Genomic DNA, 20905 nt, shown 5'->3' on the forward strand with positions numbered 1-20905 from the left:
ATTCCTAGAATTCATCAACCACCACTACCAGAGTCTGGACTCTAGGGGGATTTCTTCTGCTGCCAAATTCACACATCCTACGCTCCCCAAATTATCCCCATAGAGTCCTTACACCAAAGAATTCTGTGAAGTTTCATTATTCACTAAATTATAATAAATAACATTTAATCTTCAAATTGTGTCTCTCCTGATTGAATTAAAGTTGTCCTGGCTCTAGCAGTCAGAGTTTCCCCCAGATCAGACTGTCTCATTGGCTTCAGTGGTCCCTGTCAGACTAGTGACCACATACAGGTTCAGATGAATGCTGATTTAAGGACATGCATGAAGAGAACAACCTGTCTGTTTATACAGTGACTGCTTGGAGTCTGAAGCAACAGCACAGAAATAAAGATCACCTCTGGAATAACTACAAGACCATAAAGTCAATAAGAAGTTTGGTCAGGGAGGTTCAAATTAAGCCTGAACAGCACAGAGATTTCAACAGCAGAGTACAGTCGGCCTTCTTCTTCTTCTTCATGACCCATGAATGGACTAAAGGATTTAGCTCCCTAAAAGCAGGTTCCTCATCCTCATTGTCCTCAGAGCAAACACCCTGAAAGAAAAAGCCAACACCATCACACAGACGGGTTGCCAAAGCAGCAGCCAAATATTTGGTCTCTTTTTTTTGTCGTACTCGTCTCAGGGGTCAAGATTTAACTGTTGAGCTGCTGCTTCACGCTCTACCCGCTTCTTTTCAACGTCTGAACTCAGAGACTTTCTGCTGTAACACTCCAATTAGCAGAGAAACGGCTCTGATTATACCAAATTAAAAGTCATTACGCTGTGTGTTGCAGATCAAAGCTCACAGACACTTTAAGATCTACTTAAATAGATATGACGCGTTTGACTCCAGTGAAAATAAAACACAGGGTAAGCTCAATCCCTCTCTCTGTGAGAGAACTCGTGAGGGTTAAAGTCCTTTTTTAAATGCAAGTTGTTTTAATTCCATCCAAGTATTTGTTAAGTTGATCAAGCCGAGCTACGATGACTAGATCTCCATTATTCTCACAAAGGTGTTAAGTTCACCTCGGGATAACCTGAGGGATGACATCACAGAGGTACCATCACATGGACCTGTCCTTAAGTTGTCATATCAGAGTTAACTTTGCCCTAATCATTTGGTTTTAATGCAGCTTAACATTCATCCACTGATTGAAGGAATCATCTCAGAGTGAAGATCTCACTTTGTGTTTTAATCCAATATCCTCCTTTCACTGAGAAGACATTATTGAACTTCTGTGAGTGCTCCATGTAAACATGAGAAGCTATCACACATCGCCATCTGCTGGCCACAGGCCATCACTTCTACTCAGAAATATCAAAGCAAGAGGAGAGCTGAGGAGCAGATCTGTGAGGCTGAATGTGAACTGCAGTGCCACCTGGTGGTCAGAAAAGGAACAGGTTGATTTTAAAAATCAAGCAGCAGTTACCATAGATTGAAGAAGGACTGTGTTTACATATATTATTCAACCAGGGGTGGAAAGAGGATTCAAATTTTCTACTCAAGTAAAAGTAAGGTTACATGAATGACATTTCAATTAAGTGGAAGTAAGACTACCAGTCTGTTAATCTGCTCAAGTAAATGTAAAAAGTACTTGATTTGAAATTTTAGGTACTCAGTGGTGTACTCAGAGAGGGTTGGATTAAATGTTAAAAGGCCCTCTGCATGACTTTTTCAGTAAACAAGGTAAAAAAAAAAGTGCCATGTGAATGCCCTTCAAGAAAACTCCAGGTAAAAAAGGGGCACTCTATAGCTGCCACTTTGGTAAGAAAGCACAAAAAAGTGCCCTTGTAATTAATAATGCTATATCATCAATTATATAGAAATATCAATCATTTTGGGGGTTTTTCCTGTTACATAAAAAAAGATATGTATTCACCACAATACAGGAATTGAAGTGCTAGATGCTCAAAATGTTCTAGGGGACAGACCCCCCTCTTGTTACCTCTTCCTCAGTACATTTAAATTTTTGTTTCTTTTCTCCTGCCCCTGAAACAGACCGAGTACACCTGGTACCAAGTACTGAGTACTGAGTCTTAACCCATGGCAGTAGGCCCCCCAAGTTAAAAAAGCATATTTTCCCAAACTAATTAACTGATCTTGTCAACAGCAGTAATGTGAGAAGTGACTCTGACTCTCAGTATTGCACTTTGGATACCCCTGCACACTAAAGTCAAGGAAGGCTCTGCAGAGAAGCTTAAATGGTCTGGCACCGTCTTATTTATCAGATCTTGTACAGCCTCACAGTACTTCCAGAGCACTTAGGTCATCAAACCAGCTGCTCCTGGCAGTACCTCGGTCCAGACTCTCTACTCATGGGGACAGAGCCTTCTCAGTGGCGGCCCCAAAGCTGTGGAACAGCCTACCTTTCCAGGTTAGAGCTGCACAGTCTGTTGAGCACTTTAAATCACTGCTGAAAACCCATCTTTTCTCCTTGGCGTTCAGTCCCAGCTAAGCAAGAATCCTTGGCTTCTTAATTTCTTACTCTTTTTTATTTCCTAAATTCAGCTCTTACTATTCTTTTATTGTTTTTATGTATTATTACATTTGTGTATGATTATATTGTATCTTAATAACTGTACAGCACTTTGGTCAACTGAGGTTGTTTTTAAATGTGCTTTATAGATAAAGCTTGACTTGACATGACTTGTTATTAAAAGTCAAATAACAGACTTGGAATCGTGGTGAGTAAAAATGTCTGCCAGTGCAGCAAGAAATAAAAATGTGTTTCTTGAAATAAGATGTAATACTTATTTCAAGGACATTATCAAGAAAATGTTGGCTGGAAATATCCTGAAACATGATTTATATTTGGACCTGTCTGGTCAGAATAGCTTATATTAAGTGAAATGAGATATTTTGACCAGAAATGAGACAAATTGACTTAGTGAGATTTGAGATTTTTGCAGTGTAGTCATCATCCAATCAGCTTGCAGTGGATTGTAAGCTTGTACTGGTTATCTCTGCTGTTTATTTTTTTTTATTTAAAATGTAGAGAGTTACGACTCTTTCTATGGAAAATACTTAAAGGTGATATATCGCGCTTTTTTCATCAATATATATTGGTCTAAGAGGTCCCCAAAACATGTCTTTAAAGTTTATGCTCAAAAAAACACTTTGAAATCAGATTTTGACATGCCTGAAAAACCCTCTTCTTCAGCCCTCCTCAGAACAGTCTGTTTTCTCTCTGACCATGCCCCCTCAGGAAGTGGGTGTGCCTCGGCTGTCCAGCACGTTGATCTAATGTTTACATGTTGGCTGAATATACACGGCTGCTCACAGATCGCTTTACTTCAACCCTCTGAATCTGATCCAGAATCTGATCCTGACGGAGAGGCGCCTGTAGCGGGACCTTTCTGAAGGATTGGTCACAGATTTAGTGTTTCTTGTTGTTTTATTTATCAGTATGTAGACGTGTGTCTTGGTACACAGCTACGAACATGTAGCTATGTGGCTATGCTAACTAGCGCTAGCACTTATCCATGATAAATAAAAATCATCCACTAGATCTTCAAATCTGCAGACGTGGGGAGTAAAACCGACCTCTGCCAGAGAGGCAGCAGGACCTTTTCTGAAGGATTGGTCACAGATTTAGTGTTTCATGTTGTTTTATTTGTCAGTATGTAGACGTGTGTCTTGGTACACAGCTACAGCTACGACATGTAGCTATGTAGCTATGCTAACTAGCGCTAGCATTTATCCATGAAAAATAAAAATCATCCACTAGATCTTCAAATCTGCAGACGTGGGGAGTAAAACCGACCTTTGTGTTTATTAAGACAGCCTACAACTAGCATGCCTCCCTCCTAAGCTCCTTGTTAGCACACATTTGTGCAGGTAATGAAAAACAGAGGAGGGGTTCAGTATTATTTTATACAGTCTATGGGCTGAACAAGCTCCGAGCTCTGACTCCGTGACAGACCGGATATTGTTGTTACGTAACAAAAACACTGAAGTCTGAAACGGCTCGTTTCACACACATTTACAGAAAGGTGGAGAAATCAGAACAGGGGCAGAATGGATTTTTTTCATTCTCGGGGGGTTTGTAGACATGCCAGGGAAACATATTTCAGGTAGAGAACCATTAAAAAGTCCATTTTGCATGATATGTCACCTTTAAGTCAAAGTTATGAGTACACCAGAAAAAGCCACTCAAATAAGATAATGATGGTAAATGTAGTTTGTTACATTCCACCCCTGAATTCAAATGACTACAAATTGAAAAATGTAAATTGTGTGAATGACTCTTCGTTAGATCTTTGAATTTTTATAAGTATTAAAATCTCAGACTTTATGTTTATTTACCTTCATTCAAAAAAGCCACAGTTGTGAGCTTTAACAAAACAAAGTACTACTCAAGGGCTGTGTAATGGTACCGTGGTTAGCACTGTCACCTCAAAGAAAGAAAGTTCCTGGTTCAAATCATGACTGGAGCCTTTCAGCATGGAGTTTGAATGCTCTTCCTTTACATGCGTGGGTTCCCTCCAATCACTCCGTCTTCCTCCCACGGTCCACAGACACGCTCGTCAGGTTGATTGGTCACTCTAAATTGCCTGTACATGTCCTCTGTCTAATGTTAGCCCTGTGATAGGCTGGCTGTCCCTGCCTCTCGACCAATGCCAGCTGGGATAGACTCCAGCCCCCTGTGACCCTGAATGGAATAAGCAGTACAGATAATGGAGGGATAGATGGCCTTGGACATGACTGAATTAATCAAATGAGCCTCCAAGAGAATGGAGGATATGATAAAGGTAGCATTCATTGTTGCAGCAGATTGCTTTATATTGCTCAGGTATTGCTGCATGCATTGTAAAGCTTGTGTTTAAAGAGAGTCATCCTCAGAGAGAAAAATACATTGACTGTTAGAGTGCGTCCACATCCTTAAAAATAGGAAACAGTCCTTTTCTAAGTGTGTAAGTTTGTTTAGGTGAATAAAAACACCCTGCTGTTCTCTCTCCAGTGAGAGTGTTGCCTCAGAGAGTCGGAGGGGGCCCTGAACGCCTCAGAGAGCGGATGATCCTCTTGACGACTCATTCCAGAAACACCAGGACGTGCAGATGAACAGGCACTTTGGGGATTTCAGTCAGACGGATTAAAGAAAAGAGGCGGCCCTGCTTTTCAGAATATGGAGAGCGATCTCTGTGCTTGACGCGGCTGTCAGCGGGAGGGCTTTAATTTAGTGATCATTTTTAGACCTCGGCTTGATCTCCCCGCAGAGCCTCAGAGACACACGCTTCGGAGCAGAATCATCCCGGCTAATTGTGTACATAAATTCAAAAGGCTGGAAATAGCTAATAACAGCTTCACTAAGGTCGATTTACCAGCAAATGTCAGGCAGCGGAATAACAATTCATGAAAAGGACGAGCGCTTTATTGATTCAGTGAGACAAACATGATAAAGTGGCTGCTGCATGTCTCTGCAGCGGGAAATCAATTCCTCCACGGTGTGCAGCTCAAGGCAGCAGATATCAACGATGAACACACGTGTGGGCTGCTCCTGATATATGATCCTTTCTTCTCTCATTAAAGTTCATTCATTTTTCTGTCATCTCCACAGTTAAAGACCCGCCTCTTGTTATGACGACGATTTTAAATTTAGACTACAGTGGTATGAGCCTGCATGAGCTAAGAGTCGAGCAGAGACATTAAGATGTCTTACTCCTTTCAATGAATCTGAGTGTGTTTATGTTTAGTAGGAGCTAAAAAAAACTCAGAGATAAACAAAGTCCACAGGTTTTTATGATGATTAGCTTATTGATGCTAATTAGTCACCTCTAAGGTGGCAAAGTGAAAGAATACATCAACATTATTGAAAATATTTGGACCTAGTTTGTTGGTAATAAGTCAAGTCAAACTTTATTTATATAGCACATTTTAAAACAACAGCAGTTGGTGCTGTATAAGCTTAAAAACAAATAGTAATTCAAAAAGCCACAATAAATGAAAGCAAAATAAAATGTTGGATGTCTCACTCAACATATATTAACTTTCCTCTTATGTTGCGGGTCAAATTGACCCTTTTTAAAGTCTATTTTAGGCAATATATGCCTTCCAAACCAGCCAAATGCAGCATACAAATCTGGGCAGCATGTGACAGAAGAGGTGTCGTGTTAATTTATCAACATCACTTCATAAAAATAAAAAAAATCTAGATGTAAAATAAAATAAAAAACAAAAATCTGTGTCATGTAAAACTGTTTTATTTATATTTAGGGCTTTCCAATATATATTGAAAAAGTTTTAACATGAATTTTAATGATAAATGAGTGAGTTATCCTCATTGAACCATGATCTGTGAGAATTAAAGAACACCAATGGACTAAATCTTGATTTAAATGGTTAGTATTGGACTTAAGGCGGATTTATACTTCTGCGTTGAATCAACGGCGTACCCTACAAGCCGGGGGTCCGCGTAGCTCCTGTACCTACGCCGAGGCCTACGCACGTAGCTGATGTGCACCTCCTCCAAAATGTAACTCCACGTAGAGCCGACGCGGACCGCAAGCCCTGTGATTGGTCCGCTCGGCGGCTTTGTCTTTCCCGCATTTACAGCACTTCCAGGATCCCGGACATCGGCCACACATCGGCCGTGTATTTCATGTCCTCCTCTCTATTCTTCATGTAATCATGTCTGTATGATAAACAGCAACATGTCAGCTGTAGATTAACAGAACACGCTCTGAATCTCTGTGGAAAAGTAAACAGAGATCGTAGAGGGACCGGAAGCAGGCGGCCGGCTATCAGAGAGACCACACTGCCCTCAGGCGTTTCGGCGGAGAATTGCTGCGCGACACGGACACACCGACGCACAAGTATGTGGGGCTCATGTCCGCGTCAGCCCCTGCTGCGTAGGGGAGACGCAGAAGTATAAATCAGCCTTTAGACATTAGATTAAAATAAATGTGTATTGGGATTTTTTGGGGTTCTGACACTTTTGGATAATTGAATATGCCTGGGTCAAATTGACCCAGGAACATTATTGCTGTCCCTAAGAAACAAACATAACAGGAGGGTTAATAGAATAGAATAGAATAGAATGCCTGTATTGTCATTGCATGACTTGCAACAATGAAATTAGCAGCACTGCTCCGTTGGCGCATCCATACATAAATGCATAAAAACAACAATAGCAGCAAGAGCAACAGTGGTGTGATAAATAAAACCTTTTAAAAAAAGAAAAGACTTTAAAAATAAATAGTATTTACAGTTATTTAGTATTTACAGTTGTTCTTGCAGTGAGTATTGCACGTTGGGTGGGGTGAGGGGGGGGCAGGATATTGCATATTGATTTATAGGTGTGTAGTCAGCGTGTTTTATGGTGAGTGTTCAGAGCGTTGATGGCTTTAGGGAAAAAACTGTCTCAGAGTCTATTGGTCCTGGTTCTGTGAATCCTGTAGCATGACCATGGTGGGACCATAGACTGTAAATAAAAATGGAGAGCGTTGCTCCGCCTCTTCCCGTTGTAGAGTTCTGAACCCAAAAAATCCCGCTCCTGGGCGCAGCCATTGTGCAGACAGAGCCTGTGAAGCCTTTGTAATAAGCTCCGCCCTACAGCGTTACGTCACAAGACGCTGTGTGTCCTTTGAAGTTTCGTTCTACGGCGGCTGTGAATCAAAGGAAACAGGAAGTAAAACCCCGTTTTTTAACCTCTAATAACTAACGAAAAAGAAACTTTTCAGAAAAAAGAGGCCTTGGGGGTGCTGGTGGCCTAGCGGTCTAAGCGCCCCACATATAGAGGCTATAGTCCTCGTCGCAGGGGTTGCCGGTTCGATTCCCGGCTGGTCGACCATTTCCTGCATGTCTTCCCCCGCTCTCTGCTCCCCACATTTCCTGTCTCTCTTCACTATCCTATCAAATAAAGGCAAAAAGCCCCAAAAATATAACTTAAAAAAAAAAAAAAAAAAAAGAGGCCTTGGACACAAAACAGTCAAATACTAACTACATATAACCACAGCATACGGATGTGAGAAACATTCGTACGACGTGTATTTATTTTTTAAAGTTTGACTGCAGGGGAGACAGATTTTTTGACCTATACTGCAGCCAGCCACCAGGGGGCAGTCACACTGCTGAAAGCCTCACCACCAGGGCCGTATCCGGCACACTTGGGTGGGACGTGTCCTTAGCAATGTTTGTAGCCCTGCTGAGGTAGCGAGAGCTGGCAATGTTGTCCAGGGAGAGCAGATATTTGACATGTTTCATCACGGTCCCAGCCTGAACTCATGTACATGTTTCTCATTGGAATAGTGCCCCCTATTGGAAACAAGAAGAACTTACTCTCAAACACTGTTTTTAACATGCTTGTGATCAGAACTGTTTCTATAATGATCTGGCATCAACAATCCTGCGCATTGTCACTTCTTTAAGTCATAGCCCCCCCGACTGGTTAAAGGCAGTACTGCAACGTACTCTTTACCTAAAACTATGAACTCATGCTCGTAGTATGGGCCCAGGCTCAGCTATGTGTACATCACGCTCATGCTGATTGCATCAATTGCTGCTGCACACTAATGGCTGTTGCACATGCCGATCCTGCTGCATATCAGGCCGTCGTGACAGGTGTGAGGGCCCGTTCATCGCTGCTTGCAGCTTTAATTATATTTGTGACTGAATATTTCACTTAAACTAAGTTAATACACCATTCTGACTAGAATCTTGATTTTATATTATTATATTACTACAATGCAAGCTAGACTAGTTATATAGAATGAGCTGAAGACAACTTTTAATTTGTTTACTTCTGTTATCTCTGTAAACAAACAGAAAAAAAAATGTGTGTGGATTAGGGATGTCAACAATGAATCTAGTATTGATTAATTAAAGGTTAAGAACTTACTCGAACACATTTTTTGTTTCTATCACGTGGAGCAAACATCATGAGGTCTCATATTTGGTTCAGCTATCAGGGAGGTGTTTGAAGTTTAAAGCATGAATCAGCTGACTGGAGGTGTTGCTCACAGCGGAGACACTCAGCTGGGGGCTGCAGCTGAGTGATAGGTCTCCACGAGCTGGACTGATTCTGACCCGGTTGCTCTCCCGGCTGACACCTGACCACGTTCACATGCTTATTTTTCTCAATAAGAACGAGTAGACAGAAAACTGGACACTGTGAGTCTGAAATATGTTTCTGTTCAGTTCTCTTGTTGAAGTCTGAGCCTTCACTTTTATGACTGTATGTCCACAGAGATTATGAGCCTGCTCCAGACGTTGATATTCAGCGTGATTAACATTTTGATCACCTCAATACGATCTGTAGATATTTAATACTGTCAGTTATATACATTGTGTCGTGAAGGAAAATTTGATTTAGGGAAAAAACGCATTTTGACATGGAAAACTTTTACTTTTTTCTAATGATCAATCAATAATTGATCGTTAACATTTCCAAAAATCGATCATGGAAAATACTTTTTTACATCCCTAGTGTGGATCTATATCCAAGGCAAAAACAAGGTTCAGATCTGTACTCTGTGTGGACACATACTCCATTCAAACAACCTGGATGGGGGCCAAAAAGGTGGATGAGGACTTCCTATTTCATACAATCTCTAATTCTAACCTCAGCAAGTCACCTTTCACAGCAGGCTCTACACTTAAAACAGACATGATAGTGAAATATACAGTCTCATCATATTCTCAGCTGAAATAAATTGTGTTATTTTTAGAAGAAAAACATCTTTTCTTTGAATAAATTACAAAATATTTGATCTGATAAAGATTTGAGGAAGCACAGCGACAGCCTCTCTGCCAGAGGGACTCCTGACACAGCTCCAAACACAGGTCTCCTCAGAGGTGTTCTTTTATCTCCCGTCCTCTTCTCTACACTAACAACATTTCCTGCAACACTTTCAATCATGCAGATGATATTGCCCTGCTGGCTCACCTGACTGGCACCAATTCTCTGACTCAATACCAGCAGGCCATCAGCAATCTGGTCCACACATCTGGTGTAAACTCACACATGGAGTTGTACTGGGGGGGGCAGAGAAATAATCTGTGCCTCTGCTCCAAACTCTCAGTATCCCCGGTTAGCTAAGTGGAGCAGGTTCAGTCTCCAAGCAGAGATAAACACCTGTCTGTCCTCACAGCACACTGACTGTACAGAGAAGCACATTAGCACCTCCAGCTGTCTGCTCAAGAAACTCAGGACATTTTAACTCTGGTACACTGCTCACTTTGTTAACATCCTTTAGTGTGATGACCGATTTGTGGGACAAGAAATAGTGCAATCAAACAAATCACAATCAAAAACAGCACAAGATGAATCTCCTCCATGCTAACAAGCTAGCTGTGGTGTCGTACATGACGACGCCGGCCTGTCTGTTGCCTCATATGGTGTCATCTTTGTTGTATGGCCTTCTTTTCTTCCTTACTGCCCTCTACTGGACTGTTGGTGTAAGGCAATCTATTTTATTAATTCACCATAGTAACTAGCCTTATTTGCATAATCTTCCCAGGACTTTAGGTGACAGTGGAAACCCAGACAACAATGGGCCACAGGAAGTAGTTCCTTGTAGAGAAGTTCCTGGTTACTTCGAAGAGCTCCTTAAGCGCAGCTCGAGTGGCTGCTAGTTGCAGCAGCTCTTTCTTCGTTGTTCTTTTTTCGACTCTTTTTTCATATCTGTTTAGTTCTCTTCAGCTGTGAGATCAGCTGTTAGCTGCCCGTAGCATGTTGATGCTAAATGATGCTAGGCCCGATGTTCCCTGTGAGCTGAGGAGAAGAGGCAAGGATGACGTGCTGGTACTGAGGTGCAAGCTTAAAAAGACGACATCAACCTGTCCTTCCACCCACCGTTATGGGGACTGTAAGATCTATCTACGATAAGGTGGACGAGCTAACCCAGCACCAGAGGGAATACTGGCAGAGTGGCATCATGCTAACAGAGCTAACACCGGACACAAACGCCACATTGGAAGGATTTCACCTGCTGTGGTCGGACAGGATACAGGAGAGCAGGACTGAACACACTGGTGAAGAAGGCCAGCTCAGTCCTGGACCCTGTGGAGGTGGTGGCTGACAGGAGGATTATGGCCAAGCTGTCGTCTCTGATGGACATTTTTTTATACTTGTATATCCTTGTTGAATTTGTTGTTCTGTACACCTTCTTGTTTGCTGCTGTAACTCCATGAATTTCCCCGTTGTGGGATGAATAAAGGAGTATCGTATCGTAAGGCGTTTTTCGACCAGAGGAGCTTTTCCCCTGAACTACGTGCGTTTCGACTTGTGGACCCAGGGTCTAAATTCAGTCCAGGGGTAGATAATCTCCCCCTTAAAAAGCCCCTGCTAGGAGGGGAGTACTTTTCAAAGGTCCTGGGACTTTCGGGGGCAGGGCCTGCAATACTGAACATGTCTGATTGGTAGATTAACCGCAGTGTTTTTATTCCTCCCGCCGTCCACAATAACATCACACACATCTGTGATTCACTTGATTTCTCTTTCTTTCATTAGTTTTTATTTGTTCTATCTTTTTTGTATGTGTGTGTACGTTTCAAAAGAAGAAGCTGTGATTCTCTTGATTTAGCAGCTTGTAACAGTAGTCTTCTCTCAGCCCACCGTGAATGCGTCTCTCCCGGTGTTACGGTTTTAAAAGTGACCCTGTAAACTGGAGACCTTCAGCTGAACGTGTCAGTGTTTGTGGAGTTTACACAGCTGTTGAAACACAGAGGGAGTTCCTGGGAATGCAAACTAGTTTAGTTTTTATTAAGATTTCAAAATATCCTCATCAGATATTTAATGATCGTCTAAAGACGTTTATGAGGGATGCATCCGGCCGAAAGTCTCCAGTTAATAGGGTCGCTGTTTAAACCAAAACACCGGCCGATCTCTACCACGGCTTTTTGAGTTCAAAAAGATTTTAAAGCCGTGTTGAAACGTCTTTGCTACTCGCGCTTATCTCCTCTCTCATGTTGATTCAGTGAATCCATCTGTGATGAAATATAGCACCATCTAAAACAGCGCCAGCTGAGTCTCTTCATGCTAACAGGCTAACTGTTACCTGCCTGTCCGTCTGCTTCTATGGTGTCATCCGTGCTGAATGGCATTCGTCTTTGTTTTACTGCCCTCTACTGGTCTGGTGGTGTAGTGCATTTACTTCTTTTCCTCCATACGTCACTGGCCAGATTTGCACAATCTACCCAGGACTTCATCCCACGGTCGAAACACAGACAACAATGGGGTTACAGGAACCTTTTAGTTCAGGGTAAAGTAGTTCTGGGGGCTAAAAGACCCCGGAACTCTTGGTCGAAATGCACCTTTAGAGTAGACACTGCATGTTTTTACCCATAGCATGTGCTTTAAATGTGTTTTGGGGGTAACCTTCTAAACTTCTGAACTGTATCCATTTTTGCCCTGCAACGCTCAAAAATGACTTGAACTGGAAGATTTTTTTTCAGCACATCAGTAAAACTAGAATTTATTATCTCAGTAATCATTTGTCTTGTACAATTAATCATCAGCATTTAGAAAACATTCAGCAAATGCCACCCAATGCTCCTTCTTACCTCTCAATCCATAAACAACCATAATGAAACTCTGACTCACCAGTCTGTGTGCTGATCGTCTATGACCAGCAGGATCTTGGGTTTGCGTACAACAGGTTTAGCTGGCTGGCTGCTTCCTGTTGAGCCTCCTTCGGCAGCTGTTGCCGCAGACTTGGCGTGCACGGCTGCAGCAACGTTCTGGGCCATCTGGGCACTCTTCACCACGCTGGAGAAGGAGCTGAGGAAGCCGCCTGCGCCTGCAGCTGAGCCAAAGCTTGGGGCTGGGGCTGGGGCTGGAGCCGGAGCTGGAGCTGGGGCTGGGGCTGGGGTCTGGGTCGGGGCCGGGGCCGGGGCTGGGGCAGTACCCGAACTCTGGGTCTGATTTGGGAGGCTCGGGGGCTGCCGCCTCTCTGTAGCTGGGGAGGCGGGAGAGGAGGTGGACGAACCTGGAGGGGTCGGCCTCTGCAAATCCATCATGTAGCCGTTTGGGAGGTTAGCCACAAAGCTGCTGTCTGACAGGCGCCGGCGGAGGTAGTTCATGGTGGTGGGCTGGTGGGTCAGTCAGGCCAAAGAAGGTGAGGGAAAAGAATGCCTGAAATCCTGCACAGGAGACAAGAAGGGGAAAGACTCTGCTCATATCCAATTCTGAATATTGTTCATACATAAAGCAACCGACACATCACAGTAAAACTCTGCTTCTCCTCATCCTGCAAATGATGTAGCCCATGACAACAGTTCTTTTACAGAGGACTTCACACCTACTCAGAGCTAAGTGTAAAATGTAACATGTAACATATGCCTACAGTGGAACGTTCTCGTTCTGGTTGGTTGGTGCAACGCCCAAAACTTAAGTAGAGTGTAAACTTCACCCCAAAAAATTAGGTAGGAATTGGATTCAAACTGTTTGAACTCACCCACAGCTGGTGCAACCCCGTACAGGGGAATACAGGTCATTAAGTAAATGCATGAAATAACGGTGCCCAACCCTAACCCTAACCCTATCCCTGAACCTAACCCTAACCCTCACCCTAACCCTGAACCTAACCCTAACCCTAACCCTATCCCTGAAACTAACCCTAACCATATCCCTGAACCTAACCCTAACCCTAACCCTAACCCTATCCCTGAACCTAACCCTAACCCTCACCCTAACCCTTTCCCTGAGTTTAACCCATAACCCTAAGCCTAACCCTTACCCTATCCCTGAACCTAACCCCAACCCTAACCCTAAACTTAACCCCTAACCCTAATCCTCACCCTAACCTATCCCTGATGCTAACCCTAACCCTATCCATGAACTTAACCCTATCCCTAAACCTCACCCTAACCTTTACCCTATCCCTGAACCTCACACTCACCCTCACAAAAGAGTACAGATATCTTGTCCATCCATTATCTTTACTGCTAATCCCAAACTCACAACTACAGGCAATTCAGAGTCACCAATTAACCCAATGAGCACGTCTTTGGACTGAGGCAGAACGCCAGAGTACCTGGAGAGAACCTACCCATGCACAGGTAGAACATTCAAACTACACAGTTCCTGGCCAAGGATTCAAACCAGGAACCAGGAAACAGTGCTAACCACTGTACCACAGTGCAACTCTACAAATAACTTGTGTTGACTGCAAAAGCCAAAGCCTGCTTGTTGCACTTCCTCCAAGAGGCCAAACAACTATTAATGTAGGTAGCTCTAAAATGCTATTCCAGAGTAGCCTTCTGAAACTTTGTCTGGTATGTGACAGAGTCTGTAGTTGGATTTAAGGATTAGTTAATGTGATATATACATTTTTTTTTATATAATACTCACTTTATACTCAATAATTATTTGAATAATCGTTGAATAGATGCTAATAATTATTGAATAGTATTTTGGCTCATCCCTAGTGTCTACCCCCTCTCTCTGCTCCCTTCATTTCCTGTCTCTCTTCAGATGTCCCATCAAATAGAGGCAAAAATGCCCCAAAATATAACTTTTGTGGCTTCATTTTGTGGCTTTTGGGCATTGCTATGTTCATAAAAGGAGGAGTCAATACTGATCTGTAAAACATGACCACTTCAAGGTCAGGATTCAAGATCAGAAAGGTTGAGACACAAGTTGATGTTCTTTTAAAATGAAAGGGTGTACCAAGGTGGTACACCCTGAGGCTCAACCTGATTAGCATAAGATGAAGTTACACAAACAGGAGGGGGGCAGAGACCTCAGGGCACATAATACAGTGACACAGCACTGATGATGCAAAGCTGGAAAGCCGTGATTCACAGCTCATTTCTTTGTAGAGCAGATAGAGCCTGCTGGGAAGAAGGAAAGGGTTATATAACACAGGGAACCCAGCGTGGCAGAGAAGAGACATTCAAACAGATTAGCTATCAAACTGCAACAACCCGAGCATGCTAGCAGAGACGAAAAGAAACCCTTAAATCTGATTAAAACTGGGTCTCTCTCTCAGCAGACGGAGCCAGGAGGAGATAAAAGTGCATTTCTTATGGAGGCGTCACGTCTCAGGCGGATGTGCCTGATGTTTGAGGCTGTGTTCTCCTAGTTAAAGGGGGTGGAGGGTCTAACACGGCAGCAGCAGGGAGAAAAGGAAGCGGGGCAAATGTTTCATCTTGACAGGTTAATGTAGTCAGATGATCACCATCAGGAAGCCTTTATGCAGAGTGTCGCTTCTGCCTGAGAGTCTGCACCAAAGAAACTGAATCTACAGAGGCAGAGAGGTATTATCTGCATCAGCAGCAGTTCTTGAGATACTTTCATTTCATCTCCTCATATCATATTACAACGACTCCCAAGGGGTAAATTCTCATTTCTGAAGCCGTTCTGCAGAGGTCAAAGTTCAGCAGATAGAAGAAAGGCTGTGGATTATACGTTCATATAAGTTCATATCAATGGAGATCAAACAGAAACACCTCTTAGTTTATAGAAATACAGCAGAACAAAACCTCAATCCACAGCTCCAAGACCATCAACACCTGTCTTCATCTGAACATCATCAGGCTTTATTCTACTGTGCTTGCTTTAGTTTATTCCATCATCAAATGGTAGGAAGTGCACGGCCTTTTTAAGAACTTAAAAACGTGACTGCAGCACTCACAAAAAATAGTCCCCATATCTATGCAGGGAAAAAAACCACAAGGCACACATTCCAGAAATAAGAAATCAGCCATCATCAGTGCTGATACTCAGCATGCAGTTGTTCTGATATACCCGAACATCTAGAACAGGTCTTGATGATGATTGGCTGATCTTTCAACATGCATGAACCACGTCAGCATGCTGTTAGCTTGTGCATTTTGCTAAAGGAAGAGGCTACTATGATGGCTAAGCAGTTTGGATTTGTTTCTTCCTTTGATGTGACAACTTCTAGGTTTTCTTGCAAAATCTTCACAGTTAATGTTAAAGGGCTGGTGGTAGCTAGCGCTGCAGGATTCATCTAATTGCAATCCTGATGTGAGAAGGTGCAATGTGAATTAAATAAATGTGCACCTGCGTGTCTTTGCACATTAAAACCTCTCTCAACCCTTAGGTTACTTAGTGTGTGTGTGTGTGTGTGTGTGTGTGTGTGTGTGTGTGTGTGTGTGTGTGTGTGTGTGTGTGTGTGTGTGTGTGTGCAGCATGTTTGCTTAGTTACATGAACAGAGTGCAAAGCTCAGAGTAAGCAACATATATGTTTACAAGCAGGAGCACGCAGGAGCAAGCCCAGCAACCCGACGCTGAACTGGTGGTGAAGAAGACGAAACGTCTGCTACGTGAAAGTGTTTTGGATTCAGATACAGCAACATTGAACAGAATGAAGTATTGTGGAAAACTTGCAAAGTTAAAGTCACTATGTCGCAATTTGTATCAGCCATAGACTGTATAAATAATGGACGTAGTATCCGTGACGTCACCCATCTGTTCCTGAGCGCTGTTTTGAAGCCAATCGATGGTGGGAGCCATATTGGAAATGCTGAACTCAACCTAACTTAGTGTGAGGTAAAGAGGCGGGGTTTGAGCCTCCCAGCCAACAGGAATGTTCCTGCATGTCAGTCAAGTCAGTCATGTCCTCTACCCACATTTCCTGTCTCTCTTCAGCTGACCTGTCGTTTAAAGGCAAAATGCCCCACCCCCCCAAAAAAATTAAATAAAACAATAGAATATTAGAATAAATATAAAATGATAAATTAAAAGAAGTTATAAAAGGTCTACATAAAGGCCAGACTAAATAGATGGGTCTTTCATTGACTTTTAATAGTCTCAATATTCCTGGCTCCTCTCAGATCCTAAAGATAATATTTTATAGTGGAATATTCTGCTGACTAAAGTACAAGTCATATAATATACTGTATATTTATAATAATAATAATAATAATAATAATAATAATAATAATAATAATAATAATAATAATAATAATAATAATGCATTTTATTTATAGGCGCCTTTCTTGGCACTCAAGGTCACCTTACATCATTAAAAACAAACAGAGTTTAAATAACAAACAGTAAATAAAACACAATTTAAAAAGTTTGAAGTGAATGGACAGAGGAGTTGTGGTCAGATGGAGTAAGCCAGTTTAAACAGATGGGTTTTGAGTTTGGATTTAAAATGTGGGAGTGAGTCAGTGTTGCGGAGGTCAGGTGGGAGAGAGTTCCAGAGCTGGGGAGCAGAGCGGCTGAAGGCTCTGCTCCCCATGGTAACAAGGCGAGCAGAGGGGACAGTGAGGTGGATGGAGGAGGAGGATCTGAGGGTGCGGACGGGTGTGGCAGTATGGAGGAGGTCAGAGAGATATGGAGGGGCGAGGTTGTGTATGGATTTGAAGGTGAGGAGAAGTATTTTGTAGTTGATCTGGTGTGTGATGGGGAGCCAGTGGAGCTGTTGCAGGATGGGTGTGATGTGGTGGATGGAGGCGGTGCGTGTGATGATACGGGCGGCTGAGTTTTGAACCAGTTGTAGTTTATATGGAGGGTTTTGGTGGGGGAGACCAAACAGGAGGGAGTTGCAATAGTCCCAAGGGGAGGTGACGAGGCTGTGAACAAGAATGGCGATGGAGTGGGGAGTGAGTGAAGGACAGAGACGGTTAATATTGCGGAGGTGAAAGTAGGCGGACCGGGTGACGTGGTTGATATGGGAGGGGAAGAGGGGTGAGTTGTTGATGGGAGTAGAGAAGTTATGGAGTTTTTTTTTGTTTTTTTTAAAGTTATATTTTTGGCCTTTTTGCCTTTATTTGATACAACAGCTGAAGAGAGACAGGAAGTATGGGGAGTAGAGAGTGGGGGAAGACATGCAGGAAATGGTCAACCAGACGGAATCGAACCGGTGACCCCTGCGACGAGGACTGTAGCCTCTGTATGTGGGGTGCTTAGACCACTAGGCCACCAGCACCCCATGGAGTTTGTTTAATGTAGATTCTGTGCCAATTAAAAGAAGTTCAGTTTTATTGCTCTTTAATTTGAGGAAGTTTGAGGTGAACCAAGATTTTATTTCAAGGAGACAATCAGTTAGGGAAGAAGGTGGAAGTGAGGAGTCAGGTTTACTGGAGAGGTAGAGCTGGGAGTCATCCGCGTAGCAGTGGAGGTGAATATGATGTTTACGGAAGATGTGACCAAGGGGGAGGAGGTAGATGATGAACAGCAGGGGCCCCAGGGCTCTGTCCTGGGGCACACCTGTGGTGACGGGGACTGGATGGGAGGTGAATGATTTAAGTTGAATGAACTGAGTGCGGCCTGAATGGTATGAATGAAACCAGTTGAGGGGTGTATTAGTGATGCCTATGGAGGAGAGTCGATTCAGCAGAATGGTGTGTGAAATAGTGTCGAAGGCCGCACTCAGATCAAGCAGAAGGAGAATGGATAGTGAACCGGAGTCAGCAGCAAGGAGGAGGTCATTGGTGATTTTGATAAGTGCTGTTTCAGTGCTATGGAGGGGACGGAAACCAGACTGGAATCCCATATTTATGTATTTTATATATACAAAAAAAACATGAGCAACATGGAAGTGCATATTTTTGGCACACATTTATTTATTTTATTCATATAATTTAGTTTAACACAGCTAGAAAAGCCTGATGTTGCAAAAGGTTCCAGTTTCATCTCACTAAGAGAAAAACGTCTTTAATAAATGAACTTAACTCTGGTATCATAGTGGTTGTTAGTAGATTCCCCATCAGGGATCAGGAGTTATATAGTTGGATTGGTGCATCATGAGTTAATATGGTTTGTGTTCACCTAATTTGTGACATCAGGGTTGATTTTTGTTTTGTTTTTCAGGGAACCCACATCACCAATTTTTAAAAAAGGTACACACTCCCTTTAAAATTGTAGTATCAAACATGCAAGCCAACAAACAACAAGCAAACAGAAACTTTGGTTCTGTTTCCTGCCACCTGATGAATCTTAATCCAACACTCATTTCCTGTTTAATCTCCACTGGAACGTTGTTTTCTGAAAGAAATGAATGGAGCTTTGTGATTGCAACATCACAAACATTCAATGATCATGATCACTTTGCATCAGTTTTTAGTCTTCCTTGAAAATAGTGTTAAAACATGAATATGAGCAGGAGTATTTCAACACAGTGCTTCATTCTAACACTGTTTTCACTCACACTTTACCTTCAGTTGTGACAGAAACAGTAAAAATAGTAAACGGACTGCACTTCTTTAAAACTCTCCTGGTCTTTTGACCGCTCACAGCACTTTAACGCTCCATCACTTCTATCCTTTCACACGTTCTCACACTGAGAGCAGAGGCTGCTACATGGAGGGCAATGCAATCATCAGCACTTCTCACATTCACACACACTCACACACCCACACACTGCTGCCTTTGAGAGCAGCCTGCAGTTCAGCGTCTTGCTCATGGATGCTGGGGATTGAACCAGTGAACTGGCAAACGCCCCGCTCTTCCACTAAGCCACAGCTGCTCCAAAGCTCTATAATATGGATCCTACATTGAACATTTTGGGGCTTTAATTACTTTTTACAGTCAAGCCTGTGCTGGCTGTCTCAAATAAAGGTGAGCTGAGTTTACAGATTGAACCAAATAAAAGCCAAGGCTACTAATTGAAGTTTCACTGTACTTATTTAGTAAAGAATTGGGTATAGCATCATGAATGACATCACTGTGTACAGCGGATAAGTAGAAGAAGAGCGCACTACAGTTAAACTTTCCATGATCAGAGTGTCGGCTTCAAACCGATACAAGAAGCTAGTCCGCTGGAGACCAGATCACCGCAGGGGGTATTGTGGTTTCATGTTTGCGGGAGGAGCTGTAGACAAACATCAGTTGTGTCTGGTATCAAATCCAGCAATTAAAAACTGGAGCTCATTAATAACTTGAAATACAACAACCCACGTCTCAACCAGCTACTGAGGGACTATCAGTCTCTTAAGCTCAAAACTCAAACCAGCTAGTGCCTAACTTTACCCATCTGACTCACTCTTTGTTTCAGGGCAGGTACTTACCTTTACCTACTTTACTTTACCATATCTGCTTAACAGCTGCCAGCTAACCCAAGGATGGGAGCACTGAGAGTGATCAGAAACAGTAGAGGAGGAGGCCATAAAACCAAAACAATTAGCTGACAGATAATAAAACCCTCAGTAAAGCAGAAGGGACTCAGAGTGGTGATACAAATGACGATTTTATCAATACTCTAAGTTATTTCACCAACTGCTTTGACATTTCATTCAAAAGTGCAGCTCTCAAAAATGTATACTTTAAAATGTGGTGGTTATATTCAGGCATTCAAAGAAAATGGTGGTGTACTATTTATCAAATAAACCTTATTGAGAGCTGGTTTGATTGAAAAGACTCTTTACTACAAGATGACAAGGGACGCAAGTCTCAGCAGTGTGTTGGAGCCAGTGAATTCGTCCATACCAGGGGTGCAGCTCGCTCGGCTGGAAGTGAAGCTTCCACCAAAGCGTCTGCCCCCTGGTGGCTGGCTGCAGTATAGGTCAAAAACTGTCGAGCAGTCAAACTTTAAAAAATAAATACACGTGGTAAATGTTTCTCACACACGTATGCTGTGGTGATATGTAGTTATTATTTGACTGTTTTGTGTTTGAGGCCTCTATTTTCTGAAAAGTTTCTTTTTCGTTAGTTATTAGTGTCACAGTCTGCTCACCTCCTCTCCTCTGTCAGTAATTTTCCACTCTCCTTGCCTCTGCTCCACTCTGCTGGCCAGCCACGCCCCCTCATCAGGCAACTCAGTTCACCTGCACACTCACCTGCTCCTCATCTGCAATCAAGCCGGTATATAAGCAGCAGCCACTCTCCACTCCTTGCCAGATTGTTCTTTGACCTCATGCAAGACTTTCCAGCGTTCTTCTCCGGACTGATCTCCCGTTGCCGACCCTGCCTGCCCGTGACCATCCCTCCTCGCCGCTTCCCAGGAAAACACC

At 42.8% G+C, this 20905-nt stretch overlaps 1 protein-coding gene across 1 annotated transcript in view; it reads right to left on the reverse strand.

The window, feature by feature from the left end:
- The window catches only part of LOC117805130 (synapsin-3-like), a 205361-nt gene that overhangs the window by 156307 nt on the left and 28149 nt on the right, over nucleotides 1-20905 (reverse strand). Inside the window, exon 2 of the mRNA XM_034673744.1 lies at nucleotides 12582-13120. Within this exon, the coding sequence (XP_034529635.1) occupies nucleotides 12582-13060 (479 nt within the window). The 5' untranslated portion in view covers nucleotides 13061-13120. The remainder of the gene's footprint in view (nucleotides 1-12581; nucleotides 13121-20905) is intronic.

Source organism: Notolabrus celidotus, chromosome 21 (assembly GCF_009762535.1).
Source record: "Notolabrus celidotus isolate fNotCel1 chromosome 21, fNotCel1.pri, whole genome shotgun sequence".
In the NCBI taxonomy this organism is placed as follows: Eukaryota; Metazoa; Chordata; class Actinopteri; order Labriformes; family Labridae; genus Notolabrus; species Notolabrus celidotus.